The 19,803-nt window shown below is 36.4% G+C and overlaps 1 protein-coding gene across 1 annotated transcript in view; it reads left to right on the forward strand.

The window, feature by feature from the left end:
* Positions 1-17,914, forward strand: part of Slc30a4 (solute carrier family 30 member 4) — a 29,972-nt gene extending 12,058 nt beyond the window's left edge. The window contains exons 3-7 of the mRNA XM_004670149.2: positions 13,432-13,585; positions 14,774-14,966; positions 15,629-15,734; positions 16,790-16,924; positions 17,677-17,914. Coding sequence (XP_004670206.1) covers positions 13,432-13,585; positions 14,774-14,966; positions 15,629-15,734; positions 16,790-16,924; positions 17,677-17,831 — 743 coding nt within the window. The 3' untranslated portion in view covers positions 17,832-17,914. The remainder of the gene's footprint in view (positions 1-13,431; positions 13,586-14,773; positions 14,967-15,628; positions 15,735-16,789; positions 16,925-17,676) is intronic.
* The last annotated feature ends 1,889 nt before the right edge of the window (positions 17,915-19,803 follow it).

Here is a 19,803-nt window from a genome sequence, read left to right on the forward strand (position 1 = left end):
TGTTCTGGAATGAGATTATGGTAGTGGTATGATGGTTGCACAATCTTATGGATGCAATACACACTGTAGTGTACACTTTATGAGTTTTATGACTCTTATCTCAATAATTCAAAGTCATCTAAAATGGCTATAGAGATGGCTTAACAGTTAAGGCACTTACTTGCAAAACCTAAGGACCCAGGTTCCATTCTCCAAGTCCCATGCAAGCCAGAAGCAGAAGGTGGCACATGTGTCTGGAGTTTGTTTTCAGTGGCTAGAGGCCCTGGTGTGCCTATTTCTCTCTCTCTCTCTGCCTCAAATAAAAATAAATAAAATTTTTTAAATGGCTGAAGAGAGCTCAGCTACTAAAGGTACTTGCTTGTATCACCTGATGGCATAGGTTAGATACTCCAGTATTCAAATATAAAGCCCAATGTACAAAGAGGAGCATGCCTCTGGAGTTCCTTTGCAATAGCAGGAGGCCAAGGCATGCCTATGCTGGCTACCTGTCTGTCTCTGTGTTTGTGTCTCTCTTGTTTTTCTCTCTCAAATAAATAAAGTTTTTTAAAAATAAAATAGTTTAAATTTGTTTTTGAAAAGTCATATAAAACATAAGAGGAATTACTAAAGACATAGAACTTTCCAGAGTTAAGGAGGTACTCAGCTTCACACTCGAAGAGTTTTGGGGAGCTTTCTTTTTCTTTTTTTGTATTACAAACTTATGAGGATATAGACCTTGTTTTACTTTATTTTATCTTTTGAAGTAATGGTAGGAATGATGAAGCCAAAACTTATGTAGATTTAGGGAATATTCAAATGATAAATAGAATTTAGTGAGTAAAACTGTACAGTAAAGCAGTAAGTATTGCTGAGTTCTACAAAGTACTGTCGCATCATGAGTGATCTGAATTTCTGTGGGAAGATATGTTTATATTGGATACAATTAAAATAGTACAGCTCCTGTGACCTCTTAATTCCATGGCTGTGAGAATCAGGTCCAGCAGAATACTGCACAAGCAGTCCCTCTAAGAAACTTCTGACTTCTTACTGTTGCTGTTAGGTTTTGTTTTGTTTTACAAGTTTGATGGCATGGAGGGTTGGGAGATGGGGTTTGTTGTTGCTGTTATTGTTTGTTTTAAATATTTTTATTTATTTATTTATTTGACAGAGAAAGAGGGGGCGAGAGAGAGAGAGAGAGAGAGAGAATGGGCATGCCAGGGCCTCCAGCCACTGCAAACAAACTCTGGACACATGCGCCCCCTTGTGCATCTGGCTAATGTGGGTCCTGGGGAATTGAACCTGGGTCCTTTGGCTTTACAGGCAAATGCCTTAACCACTAAGCAATCCTTCCAGCCCATTGCTGTTATATGTAAAACGTATGTTGTGAAGCCAGGAAAGATTTTTAGTGTTTACTCAGAGAAGTCTTGATTTTTATTTGGTTCACTCCACTCTATATTCCTTCCACACTTTTTATTAATAAGCCATTCTAGTTTCTGACCTACCCCTTCATCAAGTCCTTTAAAAGCATAAATAAATACATAATATATATGTACATATGTATATGTTCATATTTTGTTTCTTGCTATCCTTCATCGTACACAAACAAGATAATATATAACCAGTCCTAGTTCTACATTTGGGACAAGGTTCTACTACATGTCACTTAATGCACAGAAATGTAGAAAATCTTCTGACTTGGAAGATAAGCTTAGCATTTCAAAAGGAGAATGAGCACTTTTAACTATTGAGATAAAAATAGTACTCTTATATAAGAATTGAACACAATATATTGCCTTGGATTCTACATGAGGAAGCAAAAATTAGACTGAATTCATTATAAAGATACTCTTTATTGTTAAACCAAATTCACTGAATTTTACATTAAAATATCAAGCCTGTGGTTTTATTGCAATTGTAATCTTAGTTATGTGTTATGTGGATATACTTTCCACTTTAAAAGATCTTTGTTGGCTTTTTATTGGTTAATATATATGTGTGGACTGTTGATTATATACTTTTTATTATTAGATATAAGCATATTTTGTATGTAAACATTACATGTTGGTACCATCCTTTTCCTGCTCCCTGCCCCTTTTCTGAAGGGGCCTTCCTCATTGGGGATGCAGGTCAACCCCATGGGGATTGTGGGTTATGCATTATGGGGGTAGCAGTCAGTTATGGGGGAGAGGCAATGTCTCTATGCAAATGTCCCAATTTGTGGCTGTAACAATCTTTCTTTTCTCTCTTCTGCAAAATTTTCTGAGCCATCCTGGGATCATTTTAAGTCTGTTTCAATGATGGGCACTTAGGAGCATGTAGATGTCTGGTTTGGTAGGTGTTGAATGTCCTCAGTATCTGTCTCTATCACATTTGTGCTGATATCAGCTTAACTAAGAGAGCAGCATTCTTGATCATTTCCCCAATTCCTCTGTGGTTTCAGCTGGGGCTGGGGTTGAGTGTGCTGGGTCATTTATCTCCTCAAATCCAGATCCCATCTGAAAAAGAGAAGCAGATTCTCCAAGGGAGAGTGAAGTCAGCATCAGCTAAATGAGATAACCATTATTAATTTAGAGAGAATTAAAAGGTTTTAGTTATCTTTATAGTCTAAAGTTAGTGGGAGCTTGACAATGGAAAGAAGAATCAGTATTTGGATATGATTCTGGCTTGTTTCCCAGTTTGAGAGATGGTTTCCTTTCCACTGACTGAATCTGTTAGCCAATCCAAGAGCAGCAGTTGGCAGTTGGTTACCTACCATGGCTTTTGATTGGTATTTGCAACCATGAGAGGCCTATGAATAAGTTTGAAGTACAAAAGATAACAAATTCTCACTTTGTGAAAATGTTTCTTAAAAAGGAAGAATTGAGCTAGGTGTGGTGGCTTATATGTCTGTAATCCTGGCACTCTGAAAGCTGAGACAGGAGGATCACTTTAGTTTGAAGACATCCTGAACTATGTATTTGAGGCATGTGTGAGCTGTATAGCAAAACCCTGTCTCAAAAGGAAAGAAAGAAAGAAAGAAAGAAAGAAAGAAAGAAAGAAAGAAAGGAAGAAAGAAAGAAAGAAAGAAAGAGAAATTAAGGAAATTGAAGTGACAGTTTTGTTGATAATATGTTTGTGTTTTCACTTCCTCATTAATTCCTTGTACATAGTTTAAACAAAACCTGGAATTTTCATTAAAGAAATTAGCCTTACAGGATTAAGTGAATTTTCTTGTAGATTTTCAGCTCCTCTAAATGCTCTGGGGTAAAGAAGACAAAGTTCTCATCTATTCAGCAACCCAAATTAGCATATTCAGGATGATGTGGCTGTAGACAGAGTAATTTTTATTTAATAAAATGCTAAATGTGGAAATGGAAACCCAACATCGCATGTTTTGTGTCATTTATCTAAGGTAATTAGTTATAACTAGTTGTTAACTAGTAATATGATAGGGTAAAGATGTCTTTGATTCTTCTGCTGTAATAAAATATTTTTAATAATTACTCACTTAAAATATTACCTTAAGAAAAAAGTTATAACTGATATACCTAATTCAGATTAGGGACATTGCATAAATATATGTTATGCCTATAAAGGCACGTGGAAGCTATGTTAGACATATGGATATATTTTCTGCAATTAGTGTCTAAATTATTTCTTTTGAAGTCTGATAAAGCAATCAATAAGTATATGTAATAATTGTTTTTATCATGAAATTACCCATTTATTTGGGTCTGAATAATTGGCAGATATATTAGACTCATTCTTTCAGTTTATGAAAAGCAGTGTTTGTGAAACTCCTTCCTGTCTCCTTATTATTGATAAGTAGGGACAGTAACAGATAATCCTGATTCTGTGTACCTGGCACTAAGAAGTTATGGTATACAAGACATCCTAAGATTGTTGCACAGTCACACTGAGTAGAAATGAAAATGAAAAAAAGGCTTTAAAATTAAGTCCTGACCCTCTAAATCATTTGTGCTGGGACAAATTAATCCACTTTCCAAACTGGGAATAAAGGTGTTTCTGAAAATTTGTGGCTAAAACATTTGGAACTTGAAACCATTTATGATTCTAAAGTTGTGGTCATATTCACAGAGTTCATTATTAAAGTTTATGTAGCTAATAGTTCATTGTGACTGGTAGGTCTTTATGGGTACAGGATAGAATCAAAAGGGTATGTCTTCCTTAGTAAGAGGATGATCATTTTTGTTTGCTTTGGTACTTATTAGAACTTGGTAGCCAAATGTCTGTGATTCAAATCTGAGATCCCCATAACCTCTTGGAAGTACATTTAATCTAAGCATGGGTTTTCTTCTGTAAAATAGAGATATTTTATAATATCTGAATTACAGAATTGTGAAAAATAAAGTGGTGAGGTATATAATGCAGATAACCTGGTACTAGCACAGAGTAAATTCCAAGCAAAAGTTCTAGTCTTCTATTTTCCTTCCTCACTGGTTAGTGTATCATTTTACCAAACCTTTCATATCTCAGAGTACTCCATGCTCCAAAATGACCTGGCCTTCCCTACTCCCTCATCAGCACATTATGTGAGCTAAGTGACAAGGAGAGACATTACTGTCTCAGCACATTATTTGAGCTAAGTGAAAGGAGAAAAGTAAGATCACTTAGCCTGAAAATTAGATAATAGTTCTTTTTTAACTCAGGCCAGGTCTTTAGTATCTTTTTTTGGCAATGTGATAAGGCTTATTTTAGCAAAAATTATTGACTCTACATAAGAGAAAGGTCAGTTCTCTTTTGTTGCTATTTCTCTTTCTTCATATGAAGCCATTGATGGTGTGAAATTATTCTGTTTTTTTTTTTCTTTCTCTACAGTGATATACAATAGCAGCTTCTTGTGGGAAGATACGAACAGGAGAGGATGTGTTGTTTTTACATGTCTGGATTTATTTGATTGTGCACATATCACTGCGATGGTTAATCTCTGGTTGTTAACTTGATGGGATTTAAAATCACCATAGGAGCTGGAGAGATGCCTTAGTGGTTAAGGCATTTGCCTTCAAAGCCCAAGGACCCAGGTTCAATTCCCCAGGACCCATATAAGCCAGATGGACAAGGTGGTGCATGTGTCTGGAGTTCATTTACAGTGGCTGAAGCCTCTGGTATACCCATTCTCTCTCTCTCTCTCTCTCTCTCTCTCTCTCTCTCTCTCTCTCTCTCTCTCTCCCTTTGCCTCTTTTTTATCCTTCTCTCAAATAGAATAAAATAAAATCACTACGGAAACAAATCTTTGGACATGTTTGAAGGATTTTCTAGTTTAGGTTAGTTGAGGTTGAAGGATCCACCCTAACTATATGTGACACCATTCCATGGTGTGGGATCCTGGGCTGTATTAAGAAGGGAGAGAGCTAACTAAACTTGCAACATCCCTTGCTTTCTGTTTTCTCACTGGGGATTGAAGAGTATGACCACTGCCTCAATCTCCTGTCACCATGCCTTTCCTGCCATGATGAATTATAACCTGGGGCATTAAGCCAAGAAAAATCCTTCCTTCCTCAAGTTGCTTATTGTCAGGTATTTGGTCACAGCAATGAGAAAGTTATATACTCACTTTATTCATTAAAGCTTAGAATTTAATGATACCACACTATAAGAAAACCCACAGTCCTCAGGAGGTATAGGTTGTCTTCCAAAGGAGAAATGATTCTTGCTTGCTCTTGGCTTCTGACCTTTGTGGATTATACAAGTGGGTAACTTTATGTGGCTTTTTTTCCAGATCATGGGCTGCAAAGATTGTACTGGTGTGAAAAGATTGTAGTAATCAGAGTTGTTTTTGTATATGGAATAGAAAAAGGGTATTTGTGCTATGATTGTGTAAGTTCTCAGCCTATGGTAATGGCAGTGTGGCAGTAAAGGCTTTTTTTTTTTTTTTTAGTCTCAGTGTGTACTAAGAACAGGCCTTAGTCAGATATGGCTTGCTTGTGTTTTAGTGAAGGTATATGGTTACAATGCTAAATTCTACACAATTTGTTGTAATTTGTTATTTTATCCCATAATGCTAAAGAGACAGAAAATATTCAGCTAAAGAATTTTTCTTCATACATGCAGCCAAAAAAAAAAAACCACAATCTCTTTTCCCTAGTTGTGATTCATTTTAACAGCTTCCTCCTACTCATGACAAGTTTTGCCTATTAAATATTCCCATCTTACTAGAAGTTTAATTACATAACATGGTCTTTTATAGAGGAAGAACAGGGTTCTAACACTTATTAGAAATGGCATTTAAAAATATTTTTATTCATTTAAGAGAGGAAAAGAGGCAGAGTGAGGGAGATAGGAAGAGAGGGAGAGAATAGGCATGCCAGGGCTTCCAGCCAATGCAAATGAACTCCAGATGCATGCACCACCTTGTGCATCTGGCTTATGTGAGTCCTGAGGAATCAAACCAAGGTCTTTTGGCTTTGCAAGCAAGCACCTTAAATGCTAAGCCATCTCTTCAGTCTTAGAAATGACATTTCTTTTTTCTTGGTTTTTTGAGGTAGGGTCTCACTCTAGTCCAGGCTGACCTGGAATTCACTATGCATTCTCAGGTGGCCTTGAACTCACGGCGATCCACCTACCTCTGCCTCCCAAGTGCTGGGATTAAAGGCGTGCGCCACCACGCCCGGCAGAAATGACATTTTTTAATGGAGACAAAGAAAACATGAAAGAGGAGGTCAACATTGAAGAGCCATTTGTCCATTTCAGAATAGTTAGCACCTTGAAATGGTGTAGGAGGAGTGGTATGAAAGCAGAAGCAGCAAGAGAAATGATTTAGAATAAAAGGTGAGAGGACCAAAAGACAGATGTTGAAGTGAGATTGGCATTCTGGTATGGACAGTTTGTATGGGAATTGGAATGTAAAATGTCCCCAGCTGATGGTGCTGTTTGGGAAGATTGCAGATGGAGCCTTTGGGGTATGGAGCCTGGAGGAAGTGTGTCTCTGAGTGTGGGCCTTGGGATCATTTAGCCTACTTTTCTTCCCTGCTGAGATGATGATGTGATGCTTTGTTAGCTGTGCCTGCCATGCTTTTCCTGCCATAATGAAACTTCCCATTGAAACTGAAGGTCTTTCCTTTTACAAGCTGCTTCTGATTGGGTGTTTTGTCCCAGCAATGATAAGGTGACTGCTACAGTGAGTCGCTGAAAATTCTATACAAGGTTTATAGCCTTAGTCTAGTAGGGTTCTCTGGTACCCAGTTAAAATACAAATACTAATTGAGAAATCCTAAACAATCAAACACTGCCAACTATTTCTTTTCTTCATATCTTCTATGGGAAGAAGTCATGAAAGGATGTAGCAGAAAGGTTCTAACTCTTCTCTTTCTTACTTATTTTTAACTGCTAAACTTTCTTTCCAGCTCCCCATTTAATTTTATATACCTCAGGAAGATACCTTTTAGATGTTTTCTATATTGTATCAAGTTCTTTGAGGCAACAGAAAGACAAGTGTCTCTGACAGGGGTGGTGGCGCACACCTTTAATCCCAGCACTTGAGTGGCAGAGGTAGGAAGATTGCTGTGAGTTCAAGACTAGCCTGAGACTAAATCCAGGTTAGCCTGGCCTACAGCAAGACCCTGTTTTGAAAAGCCAATAAAAAAGATAAATATCATGTAATTTAAGTAAAATATACTCCCCATTGACATCATAGCATTAGCAAGGTAACAGTTATGATAGCCAGTGCATTTACACACTACCCATTAAAACATATGCTTGGGTTATGTGTTGTCTACATAGTTGATACAAATTTCTGTTCATTGACTGAATAAGTGCCCAGTTAATTATCTGTTGAATGAATGAGTAATAGTATAGGCAGATGGTAATGTGTGTATTTAAGCAAATTTAATCATAAACTACAGTAAATAGTAAAAAGAAAAATAATAAGGTATTTTAATGGTGAATAGCAAAGGACTCCAATATTTTCCTATAAACCTTGTAACCTCTAGTTTTGTATTATATTATTGTTTTAAGTGTACACTGTTTTACATGTTATAATACTATTGAAATTTAATAATCATCTGTGTTTTCTCCTATTTAATTTTCTTTCAGTATTTACTAACTATTCAGATACAAACTGTCTATTCTCTGTGTGGGAAATTAAAGGTGTATTTTAGTCCTTATAAGATTATTCACATTTATTTATATTTCAGCCAGATACAAAGACCCAAGTCAGCTGGATGTGGTGGCACATCCCAGTGCTGACTCAGGAGGCTGAGGCAGGAGAACTACCTTGAGTTGAAGGCCAGCTTGGGCTACATATCAGGCGGGCTGGGGATGCATAGTAAAGCCTTATTTCAAAAAGTAAAGGTGGAGGTTGCTGAGAAGATGGCTCAGTGGCACAAGGCTCTTGCTTTGAAAGCTGGATGGCCAAGGTTCAATTCCTAAGCCACCCTCATAAACCCCACACCAGAAGCAATGTAGTCATCTCGTGTTCGTATGCAGTATCTAAAGGCCCTGGCATGCTCATACAAGCACATATGTACATGAATAGATAATTGTTATAAAAAAAGACTAGGGGCTGGAGAGATGGCTTAGTGGTTAAGCGCTTGCCTGTGAAGCCTAAGGACCCCGGTTCGAGGCTTGGTTCCCCAGGTCCCACGTTAGCCAGATGCACAAGGGGGCGCACGCATCTGGAGTTTGTTTGCAGAGGCTGGAAGCCCTGGCGTGCCCATTCTCTCTCTCCCTCTATCTGTCTTTCTCTCTGTGTCTGTCACTCTCAAATAAATAAATAAATAAATAAATAATAATAATAATAAAAGACTAGGGGCTTGAGATATGGCTCAGAGGTTAAGCTGCCTGTCTGCAAAGCCTGAGGACCTGGGTTCAATTCCCTAGTACCCACATAAAGCCAGATGCACCAAGTAGCACTTGCATCTGGAGTTTGTATGCGGTGGCTAGAGGCCCTGGTACACCCATCTTTCTTTGTATGTGCCTCTCTCTCTCAAATAAATATATTTAAAAATTAAAAGTTCTAGATATTATACATGCTTATAATCCTAGTACTTGTTTTTTTATATAAAGTATAGTGAAATATAAGTACTATATTGGTAGATTTTCTCATATTTCCATAAAAATCTCAAGAATTTTTAATTCTAAATTTTGATTTAAATTGAAATATGAGCCTTCAACTTTACCTAACGGCAGTGAAGTAGTAATGTTCACAGAAATCTAGTATTCCAACTGTGAAAGTTCCTGGTCTCCTGTAAGAAAATGAAAAGCCATCAAATTGTATTTTTATCTTGGAAGTTTTATGGTAAGTTGTGTGACTAGGGATCAGCCCAGATCACGAATGAAGAAATTAGAGTGGATTGGAGTGGAGGAGAGTGGCTTGGCTGGTGATTGAATTCTTCCTTCTCTCTTAAATCTTGGGAAGGGCAGAACTTACCTAGCTTCATGTGCATTCTATCTCCTTAAGAATACTAAGTAAAGGGGCTGGTGAGAGATGGCTCAGAAGTTCAGTCCTGCGAAGCCTGACAACCCAGGTTCGATTTTCCAATGCCCACATAAAGCCAAATGCATAAAGTGGTGCATGTGTCTGGAGTTCATGTGCAGTAGGTGGAGGTCTTAGTAGGCCTATTCTCTCCCTCCCTCCCTTCCTTTCTCCCTCCCTCTACCTCTCTCTCTTTCTCTCTTTCTTTCACTCTCTCTTGCTCTTCCTGCTTGCATATAAATAAAACAAAATTAAAAAATACTAAGAAAAATTTAAACAGTAAGTCTTGTTCATGTATTTCATCAAAGTTTACATAGTGAAAGAGGTTTTCTTGTTTAGTCAGAATAAATTAATATGTTGCAACTATAAGCACTTATAGCTAAATAGTATTATATATGTCCTCAATTATAAATTTTAGCACTAAAAATTACTTCAGATTTTGTACTTTTCTTTTGCATTTATAAGTACTCTGTCAAGAGAATAAAGATGGCAGATGAATGTCTTCACAGAGGGAACTAAACTGTGGAGCATATTCCTTAGCAATTGCTAGAAAGGAAATGCTATTTATAACAGAAACCTAATGTGCTATTTTGAGAACTTCTAGGAATCAGCTAAATTACAATAACCATGAGCAGGCTTGAGGATCTCTTTTTTGTGCCATGTGCACTGATAGAAACAACCGTGGCAAGCTGAATTCTCAGCTTAGGCTAATAGAGTATATTGTTTCTTCAGAGAGTAGGGAGTCCTTCTGCCAAGAAACTCTTGTATGCCTTGCTTTGATTGAAGCTTTTCTTTGCATGATGATTTCTATACTTACATCTGTCTTGAAGTATGGTGACTAGTATATCCAGAATAGGGATGCTAGGTTTTGAATTGAATTGTTTGAGCTTTTTTACCTTATTCCAGTATCTGTTCTATCAATGTGCAGGATTTTATAAGTTTCGACTATATTAATTAAGTGTCTTCAGAGGGAGAGGGACAACCTATTATTGCTAGATAATTTTGTGCATAATTTATAATTGGAATGAAAATTATCAAAGTCTAATATGCTTGGACTACTTGAAACACTTAATCAATGAGTCATCCCAAATAACAGTATTCAGATTCTTTTAATACTTTTCAGGATTAATGTCAAATTTCTCTTCAGAAAAAGTTATCTTTAAAAGAATGTAAGAGCCACAGGGTGAGAGAATATCCAGAGGCATTATCCCCCCCCACCCCCCTACCAAATGATTGACTGTTGCCTTCAGAACTCATAACCCACAATTCCATGGTGAATACCAGTAATCCCACTGAGGAGGGCCTCCATGGAGTAGGGGCATGCAGAAGAGGAATGATGTACCAACGCTTAATGTATCCATATCAAATTTCATCTTAATTTTTAAAAAATCTCATAAATGCAAAAAAAGTGTTTTCTTGCTTTTATTGCATTGCATGTCAGCATTTGTCTTGTTGGATTTTTAGAGACAGGATCTTTATATGTATCCCTGGCTGGCCAAGTACTCACTAAGTGGCCCAGATTTGCCTTATATTTAGAACAATCTTCTTGCTTCATCCTTCTGAGTGCTAGGTTTATAGGCATGTGCCACTATGCCCAGCTTTGTTTTATATTATTTTTCAAATTATTTATTTATCTGCATGGTGGTAGGGGAGGCATCAGGGCCTCTTGTACTGCCGATGAACACCAGATACTTGTGCCTCTTTTCACATCTGGTTTACATGAGTGACTTAGGAATTGAACCTGGGTCAACAGGCTTTGAAAGAAAGTGTCCTTGGGCTGGAGAGATGGCGTAGTGGTTAAGCACTTGCCTGTGAAGCCTAAGGACCCCGGTTCGAGGCTCGATTCCCCAGGACCCACGTTAGCCAGATGCACAAGGGGGTGCACACTTCTGGAGTTCGTTTGCAGTGGCTGGAAGCCCTGGCGCGCCCATTCTCTCTCTCGCTCTCTATCTGCCTTTTTCTCCCTCTGTCACTCTCAAATAAATCAATAAAAAAATCTTAAAAAAAAAGTGTCCTTAACCATTTATCTACTTCCCAACTTGTTTTATATTATTTTTTCATTTTTATTTTTTAATTTGTTTTGTTTTGTTTTTGAGATAGGGTCTCGCTAGCATACATGCCAACTGAGCTTCACATGTGTAAAATGAAGTAGGCTCTGAGGAATATTCATCAAGTTATATATAACAGCAAATGTCTAGAAGCAACCAAAAGTAGTGACTTGTAAGCCTTGCAACATAGTCTACTGTGTGGCTGTGAAAATAAGCATAAGAAAGCTTATTCTGATAAATGACTTACAAGGCTCAGTATTATATGAAAAAAAAGCAAAGTCTACAATATTGTGTGTAATGTTACAATGTGTATAAAAAAGAAGAAAAACTTAGAACACATAAATAATCATGTATAACTTCAAGTTCTGAAAACTTCTTAAAATGCTCATAAAACACATAGGTGATATGGACAAAGAGAACTGGCTAGGAGACAGGGATGACTGTACTATGAAAGTTTTTGTATCATTTGAATTTTCTACTATGTGGAAAGTTTTGTACCTCTTCACAATAACAAAAATAATACAATGTAAAATTCATTCAAAAATAATGTAAAAAAAAAAATCCAGTCATGGTGGTGCATTCCTTTAATCCCAACACTTGGGAGGTAGAAGCAGGAAGATCACTGTGAGTTCAAGGCCACCCTGAGACTACATAGTGAATTCCAGGTCAGCCTGAACTACAGGGAAACCTGCCTGAAAAATAAAACAAACAAACGAAAAATAAAACATTTCAAACATGACCCAAAATAATAAAATGAAAACTCCTCAAGCTCCTGTTTCACTTCCCAGATACAGTGCATTCTTCTGTCTTTGTTGTGATTATCAGTTTTCATTTTTCTAATTGTCTGCTATTTCTATATGTAAAAAAGGCAGATCAAAGAACATTTGCAGCTTAGATTTTAATTAGTTTTGCTAATTGGCTCTCTGAAAGGTAAAACTATTTGGTATTGCCATCAGTATCATCTTTGCCAACTCTGGAAGCTATCAAACTTTTAAATTTTTGACAAGTTAGCAGACATAGAAGAAATTTATTTTTGTTTATTATGACTGATTTTAATAATTTGGCCATTTCTTCCTACAATGAATTATTGCTTAAATTCCCCCACCCACTTTTCTTACAGGTTGTTGTTTGTGTTTGTTGGGTGGTTTTTTATTTTTTTTGGCTGGCTGGTTTGTGATAGGGTCACATATATACCTTACCTCTTGAGTGGGGTGCTTGAATTACAGGCATGTGCCACCATACCCTGTTTATGAAGTGCTAGAGATGGCCAGAACTTTGTGCATACTAGGCAAGCACTGAACCACCTGAGCTGCATCTCTAGCCCATTGTTCATTTTAAATATATTTAGGTTAGAAAGTTAATCTGTGGTTGTATATTACAAAAGTTTTCTCTGTCATACATTTTTTTTTTTTTTTTTGAGGTAGGGTCTCTAGTCCAGGTTGACCTGGAGCTCCCAGGGTGGCCTTGGACTCACAGTGTTCTTCCTACCTCTGCCTCCTGAGTGCTGGAATTAAAGGTGTATACCACCATGCCTGGCTATCTCTGTCATTTTTAAAAAGTATTTATTTGAAAGAATGTGAATGGGCATACTAGGGTCTCTTGTCACTGCTAATGAACTCCAGATGCATAGGCCATGAGTAGTACGAGGGATTCAAGCTTGGGCCAAAAGACTGTACAAACAAGTGCCCTTAACTGCAGAGCTATCTCTGTAGCTTCTGTGATTTTTAACCTTATGTATGGTCTGTAAACTTCATTTGAGATTAGTGAAGGATGGGACATTGTGGGGGTGAATTAGCCGAAGATCCAAATCATTTAAGCCTTTTAATTAAATTTATCAAATTTTTAAATTATAAAATGTTAGGGTAAAAATGATAGTGTTTTTACCTCCTCAGAGGAAAGAAAATGTAAGTAATATATTGTACACTATTTAGTTGGCATGAAGTGTAATAACTGTGTTGAAAATCCATATGATTTATATATTTTTCCTTCTAGAGGTTTTATCAGCTATGGTTAGTGTGCTGCTGGTATATATTCTCATGGGATTCCTCTTATATGAAGCTGTGCAAAGAACCATCCATATGAACTATGAAATAAATGGAGATATCATGCTCATCACTGCAGCTATTGGAGTTGCAGTTAATGTAATGTAAGCTCAGTAATTTTCACTATTTTAGAGACTCTTGTATACATTCAGACTGTATTTTCCTGTTTTAAAAATACAGTACAAAAATAAAATATGTAGTACAATAATTTTTCTTATAATATTAATAAAAATGGAATATTAGGAATGCCTCTTTAGCTTGTCTAGTTATACTGGAGTTTGACAATAAGGAATCTTAAGTAGGACACAATATTGCTACTTAACATTTAATACTTTCATATTAGATAGATGTTTTAAAATTATTAACTTTTCCCTAAAGTTACCAAAATTGTAAGCTATATACCTGGTCATTTAGAGCAGGGGGGTCACCAAGCTTTCTTTTGTAAAGGCTAGATAGGGGTGGGACTACAGCTCACAGGTAAAGCACTTACTAGCACACACGAGGTCCTGCCTAGGCCCTCTTCAGTCACCTCCAAAACAGTAGCAGAAAGGCTAACATAAAATACTTTACACTTTAAAAACTCTGCAATTTAATTTAAAGTAGTTGAATCCTGATATATAAAAGCAAATGAGCATGGCTGTATTCCAATAAAACTTTATCTAAAAAGGTTTAAGCTACTGGCCATAGTTTATGAATCACTTCCTAATGGCTTCTATCCATGCTTAGAATAAAAGCAGAGGGCTGTTTCACAAGACCTTTAAATAAAACCTTGTGTGCCTCTAATTCATCTCTTAGAACTGCTATCTTATTTTATTTTGCCATAGTTATGTCTGTTTTGTTTTTTTTTTAAGTACATGCAGCACATGTTTGTTCTAGGGCCTTTACCTACTATTCTTTACCTAGAATACTCTTTTTCACCATTTGCTTCTGGCTTCCATCAAGCTGATGCACAAAGGGAGTCAGAGAACACTTCTGTGGTTACTACCCTCACTTGGCCCCTTATTGTTCATACTTTTACAAAGCTTTATGCTTCTCCTAAGCATTTTACATTAACTGGGTGTATCTGGATGCGTGTTTGCTTGTTTCTTTGTCTTCCCGTTTAGAACACGAGCTCCAAGAGGCTAGGAATAGGTCTATCTTACTGTTTTGACCCCAGGATCGAGATCAATACCTATATAATAGGTACTCAAATGTTTATTATTGAACAGTGTGTTGCTCCATACCTCATGTCTGAGTAGCAATAAATGTTTTATCAATAACTTTAAAATAATGTTTCCTTTTATTTTTAACAGAATGGGATTTCTCTTGAACCAGTCTGGTCACCATCATTCCCATTCCCTACCCTCAAATTCTCCTACCACAGTAGCTGGTGGACACAGCCATGGACAAGACAGTTTGGCAGTAAGAGCTGCATTTGTTCATGCCTTGGGGGACTTGGTGCAAAGTGTTGGTGTGCTAATTGCTGCATACATCATACGATTCAAGGTAATATTATTACTGGTTTTCTATTTCTGAATTAATTTGGGCATTAAAAGTATCTTTTATTAATATTGGGTACTAATGTTCATTCTGTTCAGTTTACATTGGCACAGTATTTGTTAGTTATTAGTGTATTTTTAATTAACAAGAAATCATGGTAGCATCTCACTAACCCACTTACCTGTAGTTGTCTTTGTTAGAGCCTTCACTGTGGAACTCAGTTTTAAGCATTGCCACTGAACCATTTGGCAGAAGAATATGCACTGGTTCTCATCTGGGCTATGCCATTAACACTTTGACCTTGAGCAAGTTCTTCAACTCCAAATTTTGAGTTCCCTCATCCCCCCTTTAATATGAGTATCTTAGACCAGATGGCTAGTAAAATTTGTTCCAGCTTCTCTTCTGAGCAAAAGATTTTGAAAATGCACAGAGGAGAACAATACAATAATTAAGCTTCTAGAATTAAAACCATGAAGAAGGCAACTTAAAGAATAAAGATGTTTCTTAATTATACTATACAGGTTTTAGGCTACTCTCCAGTCCTGCTAAAGAAAGCCAAAGAGCCGGGAGTGGGGGTGGGGGTTGGTGGAATTTGCTATATTTGCTTTATAATCTTAACTTATGTGTGTTTATATTTAATAATGTATCTTTCATCTGTTGCCTTTTAGCCAGAATACAAGATTGCTGATCCCATCTGTACATATATATTTTCATTACTTGTAGCTTTCACAACATTTCGCATCATTTGGGACACTGTAGTTATAATACTGGAAGGTAAGATCTCACCACTATCTCAACTGTGGATTTACTCCTTCCTAATGGAAGTTGGAAGTCAGGAGGGCCAGGCATGGTGGTGCACGCCTTTAATCCCAGCACTTGGGAGGCAGAGGTAGAAGGATCGCCAAGAGTTTGAGGCCACCCTGAGACTACATAGTAAATTCCAGGTCAGCCTGGACCACAGTGAGACCCTACCTTGAAAAAAAAAAAAGTCAGGGTGACACTGTAGATAAAAGCCATCTTTTTGTATTTTATTGATATTTATTAGGCTATACAATATTACCATACTTGTATGTAGCATATACACAATTCCAGTCCACTCTCCTCTCTGTTACTTATGTGACCCTAACAGTAACTAAGCAAAGTAGGTAAGCAGATAATGGGGTAAATTTTATCATATTTAAAAATAAGAAAGGCCAGATGTGGTATTATATGTCTTTAATCCCTACACTTGGAAGGCGTAGGTAGGAAGATTGCTGTAAATTCAAGGCCAGCCTGGGACTACAGAGTGAGTTCCAGGTCAGCCTGGGCTACAGTATGACATTACCTTGAAAACAAAACCAAAAGGTTTGGAGAAATAACAAAATTCGATTAAGGTCATCCTGCTAATCAACGGTGGAGCTGTGACAAACATGCAACTTTTGATTCCTAATACAATTATGTTTAGTGGTTTAATTTCTTAATCACATTTAACTTGTGACTTTGTAGCAGTTATGGAAGCTTTGCTGTATTACTTATAGTGTTTAAACAGAAAACTAAAATTATTCATCATTATCAAGTATTTCCCTCATTTTAGTCTATCCTAGCTTGTCTGTTAAAGCCAAATATTCTAGTTTGATTGGTACTCCTTTTTACTGAGAACATTTGTAAAGTAAATATTAATCTTTTTTTACATTTTCCATATTTTTAAAAGAATGTGTTAATAATTTATCATATAGATAGATTGATAAATGTACTTGTTGAAACTGAAACCATTTATTTTCTTTTGAGTGTATTATAATATTTTTCTAAAGTAAATATTAATTTATATGTTCTGTCTCCTCAACTAATAGGTGTACCAAGTCATTTGAATATAGATTATATAAAAGAATCCTTGATGAAAATAGAAGATGTATATTCTGTGGAAGATTTGAATATCTGGTCTCTCACCTCAGGAAAATCTACTGCCATAGTTCACATGCAGCTAAGTATGTTGCTGATGGTAAAAATGAGACTGCCTGAGGCTACTGGGCTTGTCTTTGGAACCAAATATCTGAGATTATATGCAAGTGTAAATACTTTTCCCATTAAGTGATTTAAAGGAAGAGTAAGGCCCTTCAAAAAATAAATTGCAGGGCTGGAGAAATGGCTTAGTGATTAAACACTTGCCTATGAAACCTAAGGACCCCGGTTCCAGGGTTTATTCCCCAGGACCCACGTTAGTCAGATGCACAAGGGGGCGCATGTGTCTGGAGTTCCCTCTCTCTCCCTCCCTCTCCCTCCCTCTTTCTCTCTCTGTCTGTCATTCTCAAATAAACAAATAAAAATTAAAAAAAATAAATTGCAGTTCACTATTAAAGCAGAATAATAATTTTTTACCTCTTGGAAAGAAGACATCATAAATTGATAACCATATTGTTTTCTACATCATTTAAGCCACTTCAGAGATTGAGTTTGTTAAATCAAAATAATACATGTATATGATTCATTTTTAAAAGTATATAACCTCTTTTAATTGTAGTCTTCTAATTGTTGTCTGACATTCTCTACCTGAGAGTGGACTAGTAAAATAATGAGAAGCCATTCTGAATTTATAAACTGACTTATGTAATAAGTAGCTTAGAGAAGGTAGAAATCAGACTGATATGCTCACAGTTTACTAAGTTGTTTTTCCTGTATCTTTTTCACTTGTATGTAACTATGTAGAGTAAATAGTAATAATATTTTCTTGACATTTCAGTTCCTGGAAGTTCATCCAAATGGGAGGAAGTACAGTCTAGAGCAAAGCATTTATTACTGAACACATTCGGCATGTACAGATGTACTATTCAGCTCCAGAGTTACAGGCAAGAGCTAAACAGAACTTGCGCAAATTGTCAGAGTTCCAGTCCCTGATTTATGTATGTTGGGGTCTACCGCCTTATTTATCCTGCACAGACTTGAGAGCAATAAATGCAAGCCCAAATGAGAAAATGGAATCCCTGACAGCTGTGTGCATATCAGCTCTAGTCTCTGAAAACAGTCACTCCAGTCTGACAGTACATGTCTCTGTTTAATGGTATGATTTTCATATGATGTTTCCAAAATACTGTTTACAGAGTGAGATGTAACTACAGATACCTCATAGAAGACAATCCAAGACCATACTTCATTAATGTGCCAGAGTACGTGTCTTAAAAAGGAAGCACCAGAATTCAGTATTTGCATTTAAAAATTCTTTTAAAGGCCATTTTATATCAACCCAGGGCTAGCATACTCAGTGTTGGATTTGCTTGTTTGTTTTCTTGTCATTGGCTTCTGGACTTGCAGCTGTCTTACAATGAAGATTCCCCATCAGACTTCAGAAAGTACCAGTGATTATCCAGAGAGGGGAGTAAGCATGGTTTCCCAAGAGTTTCAGAAATGTTTTATTTCACAAATAATTTTATTATTATTATTAAGAGTTATTCTTTCTAGGTGAGAGTTTTTCAGATATTACTGTGTTTTGAATCCCAGAGTTAATGTCTTTGATTATTGGTAATCTTATCAGAAATCTTGGTATATTTTGGTCACTGTCATTAAATTATTCTAAATGGTAGAGATTTGTCTTAACTCAAAATCACCATACAACTATTTAAAACAAACAAGGGTAGGATATGGAGTTTCAGAATTACATCTTTCTAATGTCATTTTTATTGTTCATAGAGTTGTCTTAGGCATAGTAAAATGCAGCAGAATTCAAGCAGTTATTCTTTGTCTCCTTAAGAACTGCCCACATTTTGTACAGTGCTTATTACCTTTGTTCCCATCTTCATACAATGTCATGTGTATATACTGCTCAGCATAGCTCTGTGGAGCTAAGGTTGAATTTGCATTGCCTCCCATTTAAAGTAACCTCATCATTTCAAAGAAAATCTCTGCTTTATGATAATGAATTATGGGTTCTCCATATATCCCAGAAACCCCAAGATAGAATTCTGAGGTTTTCCAATAATAGCATAGCAGAAAGATCAGAGGATTTGGAAGGAGTTACTGCTTTGAGAAAACAAAAGGGTTTTTGACCATGTGGGTGGGAAGGAGATAGTAATGATACTAAAGCTATGTTCTATGGAGACAGGTAAACATTTCCAAACTAATAAGGTAATATAATTGGTAATAATTGTGTTTTAGATGCAGCAGTGAATATTGGTGTTTTATTTGCAACCAGTTGTTTTGAGATGACCATTATGCATATTAGGAGGTTTTATTTTTTTTTTAATTTATTATCTCATGTATCCCAGGTTGGCCTTGAATTCCAATCTTGCTGTCCCCATTTCCCAAGTACTGGTATCACAGGTTTGCACCACCACCCATCGTGGTAGTTTCTTTTCAGTATTTCCTATGGTCTCAGCTCCTCAGAGAATCAGAGTAGAGTAGCAAAGTACCAAGCAAGTTGTGAATTGAAATCCTAGAAATGATCTATGATCTGCAAATAATCTCCTTACATCTTACATCTCCTTTATGTATATATAAACTTAAAATAAGAAAAGATGAATGTACCTAAAAGATTGTTGGGAATTTATAAAATAAAAAAAAGTTCATAATACCTAAGAAAATGGAAGTTCATGGCATTTTTATTGCAAGTCCATTTATGACAATTACTTGAATTATTTAAATAAAATGCTCCTACATGAAGAAATGAAAATAAATGACAGGAATTTATTTGAGTAGACCTCCCTGGGCATTTATGGACTACTCATATTTTGAAGAAAATGGAAAATACACATTATAAACTAATAATTTTCCATACCGATTGATCTTGCTTTTTGTAAATGTTCCTTCATCTTAATATTGGGCATATTTCATTTTTATATAAACTTGTTCATTGAAAGGTTATTTGATAAAACTG

Source organism: Jaculus jaculus, chromosome 8 (genome assembly GCF_020740685.1).
Source record: "Jaculus jaculus isolate mJacJac1 chromosome 8, mJacJac1.mat.Y.cur, whole genome shotgun sequence".
Lineage (NCBI taxonomy): Eukaryota > Metazoa > Chordata > Mammalia > Rodentia > Dipodidae > Jaculus > Jaculus jaculus.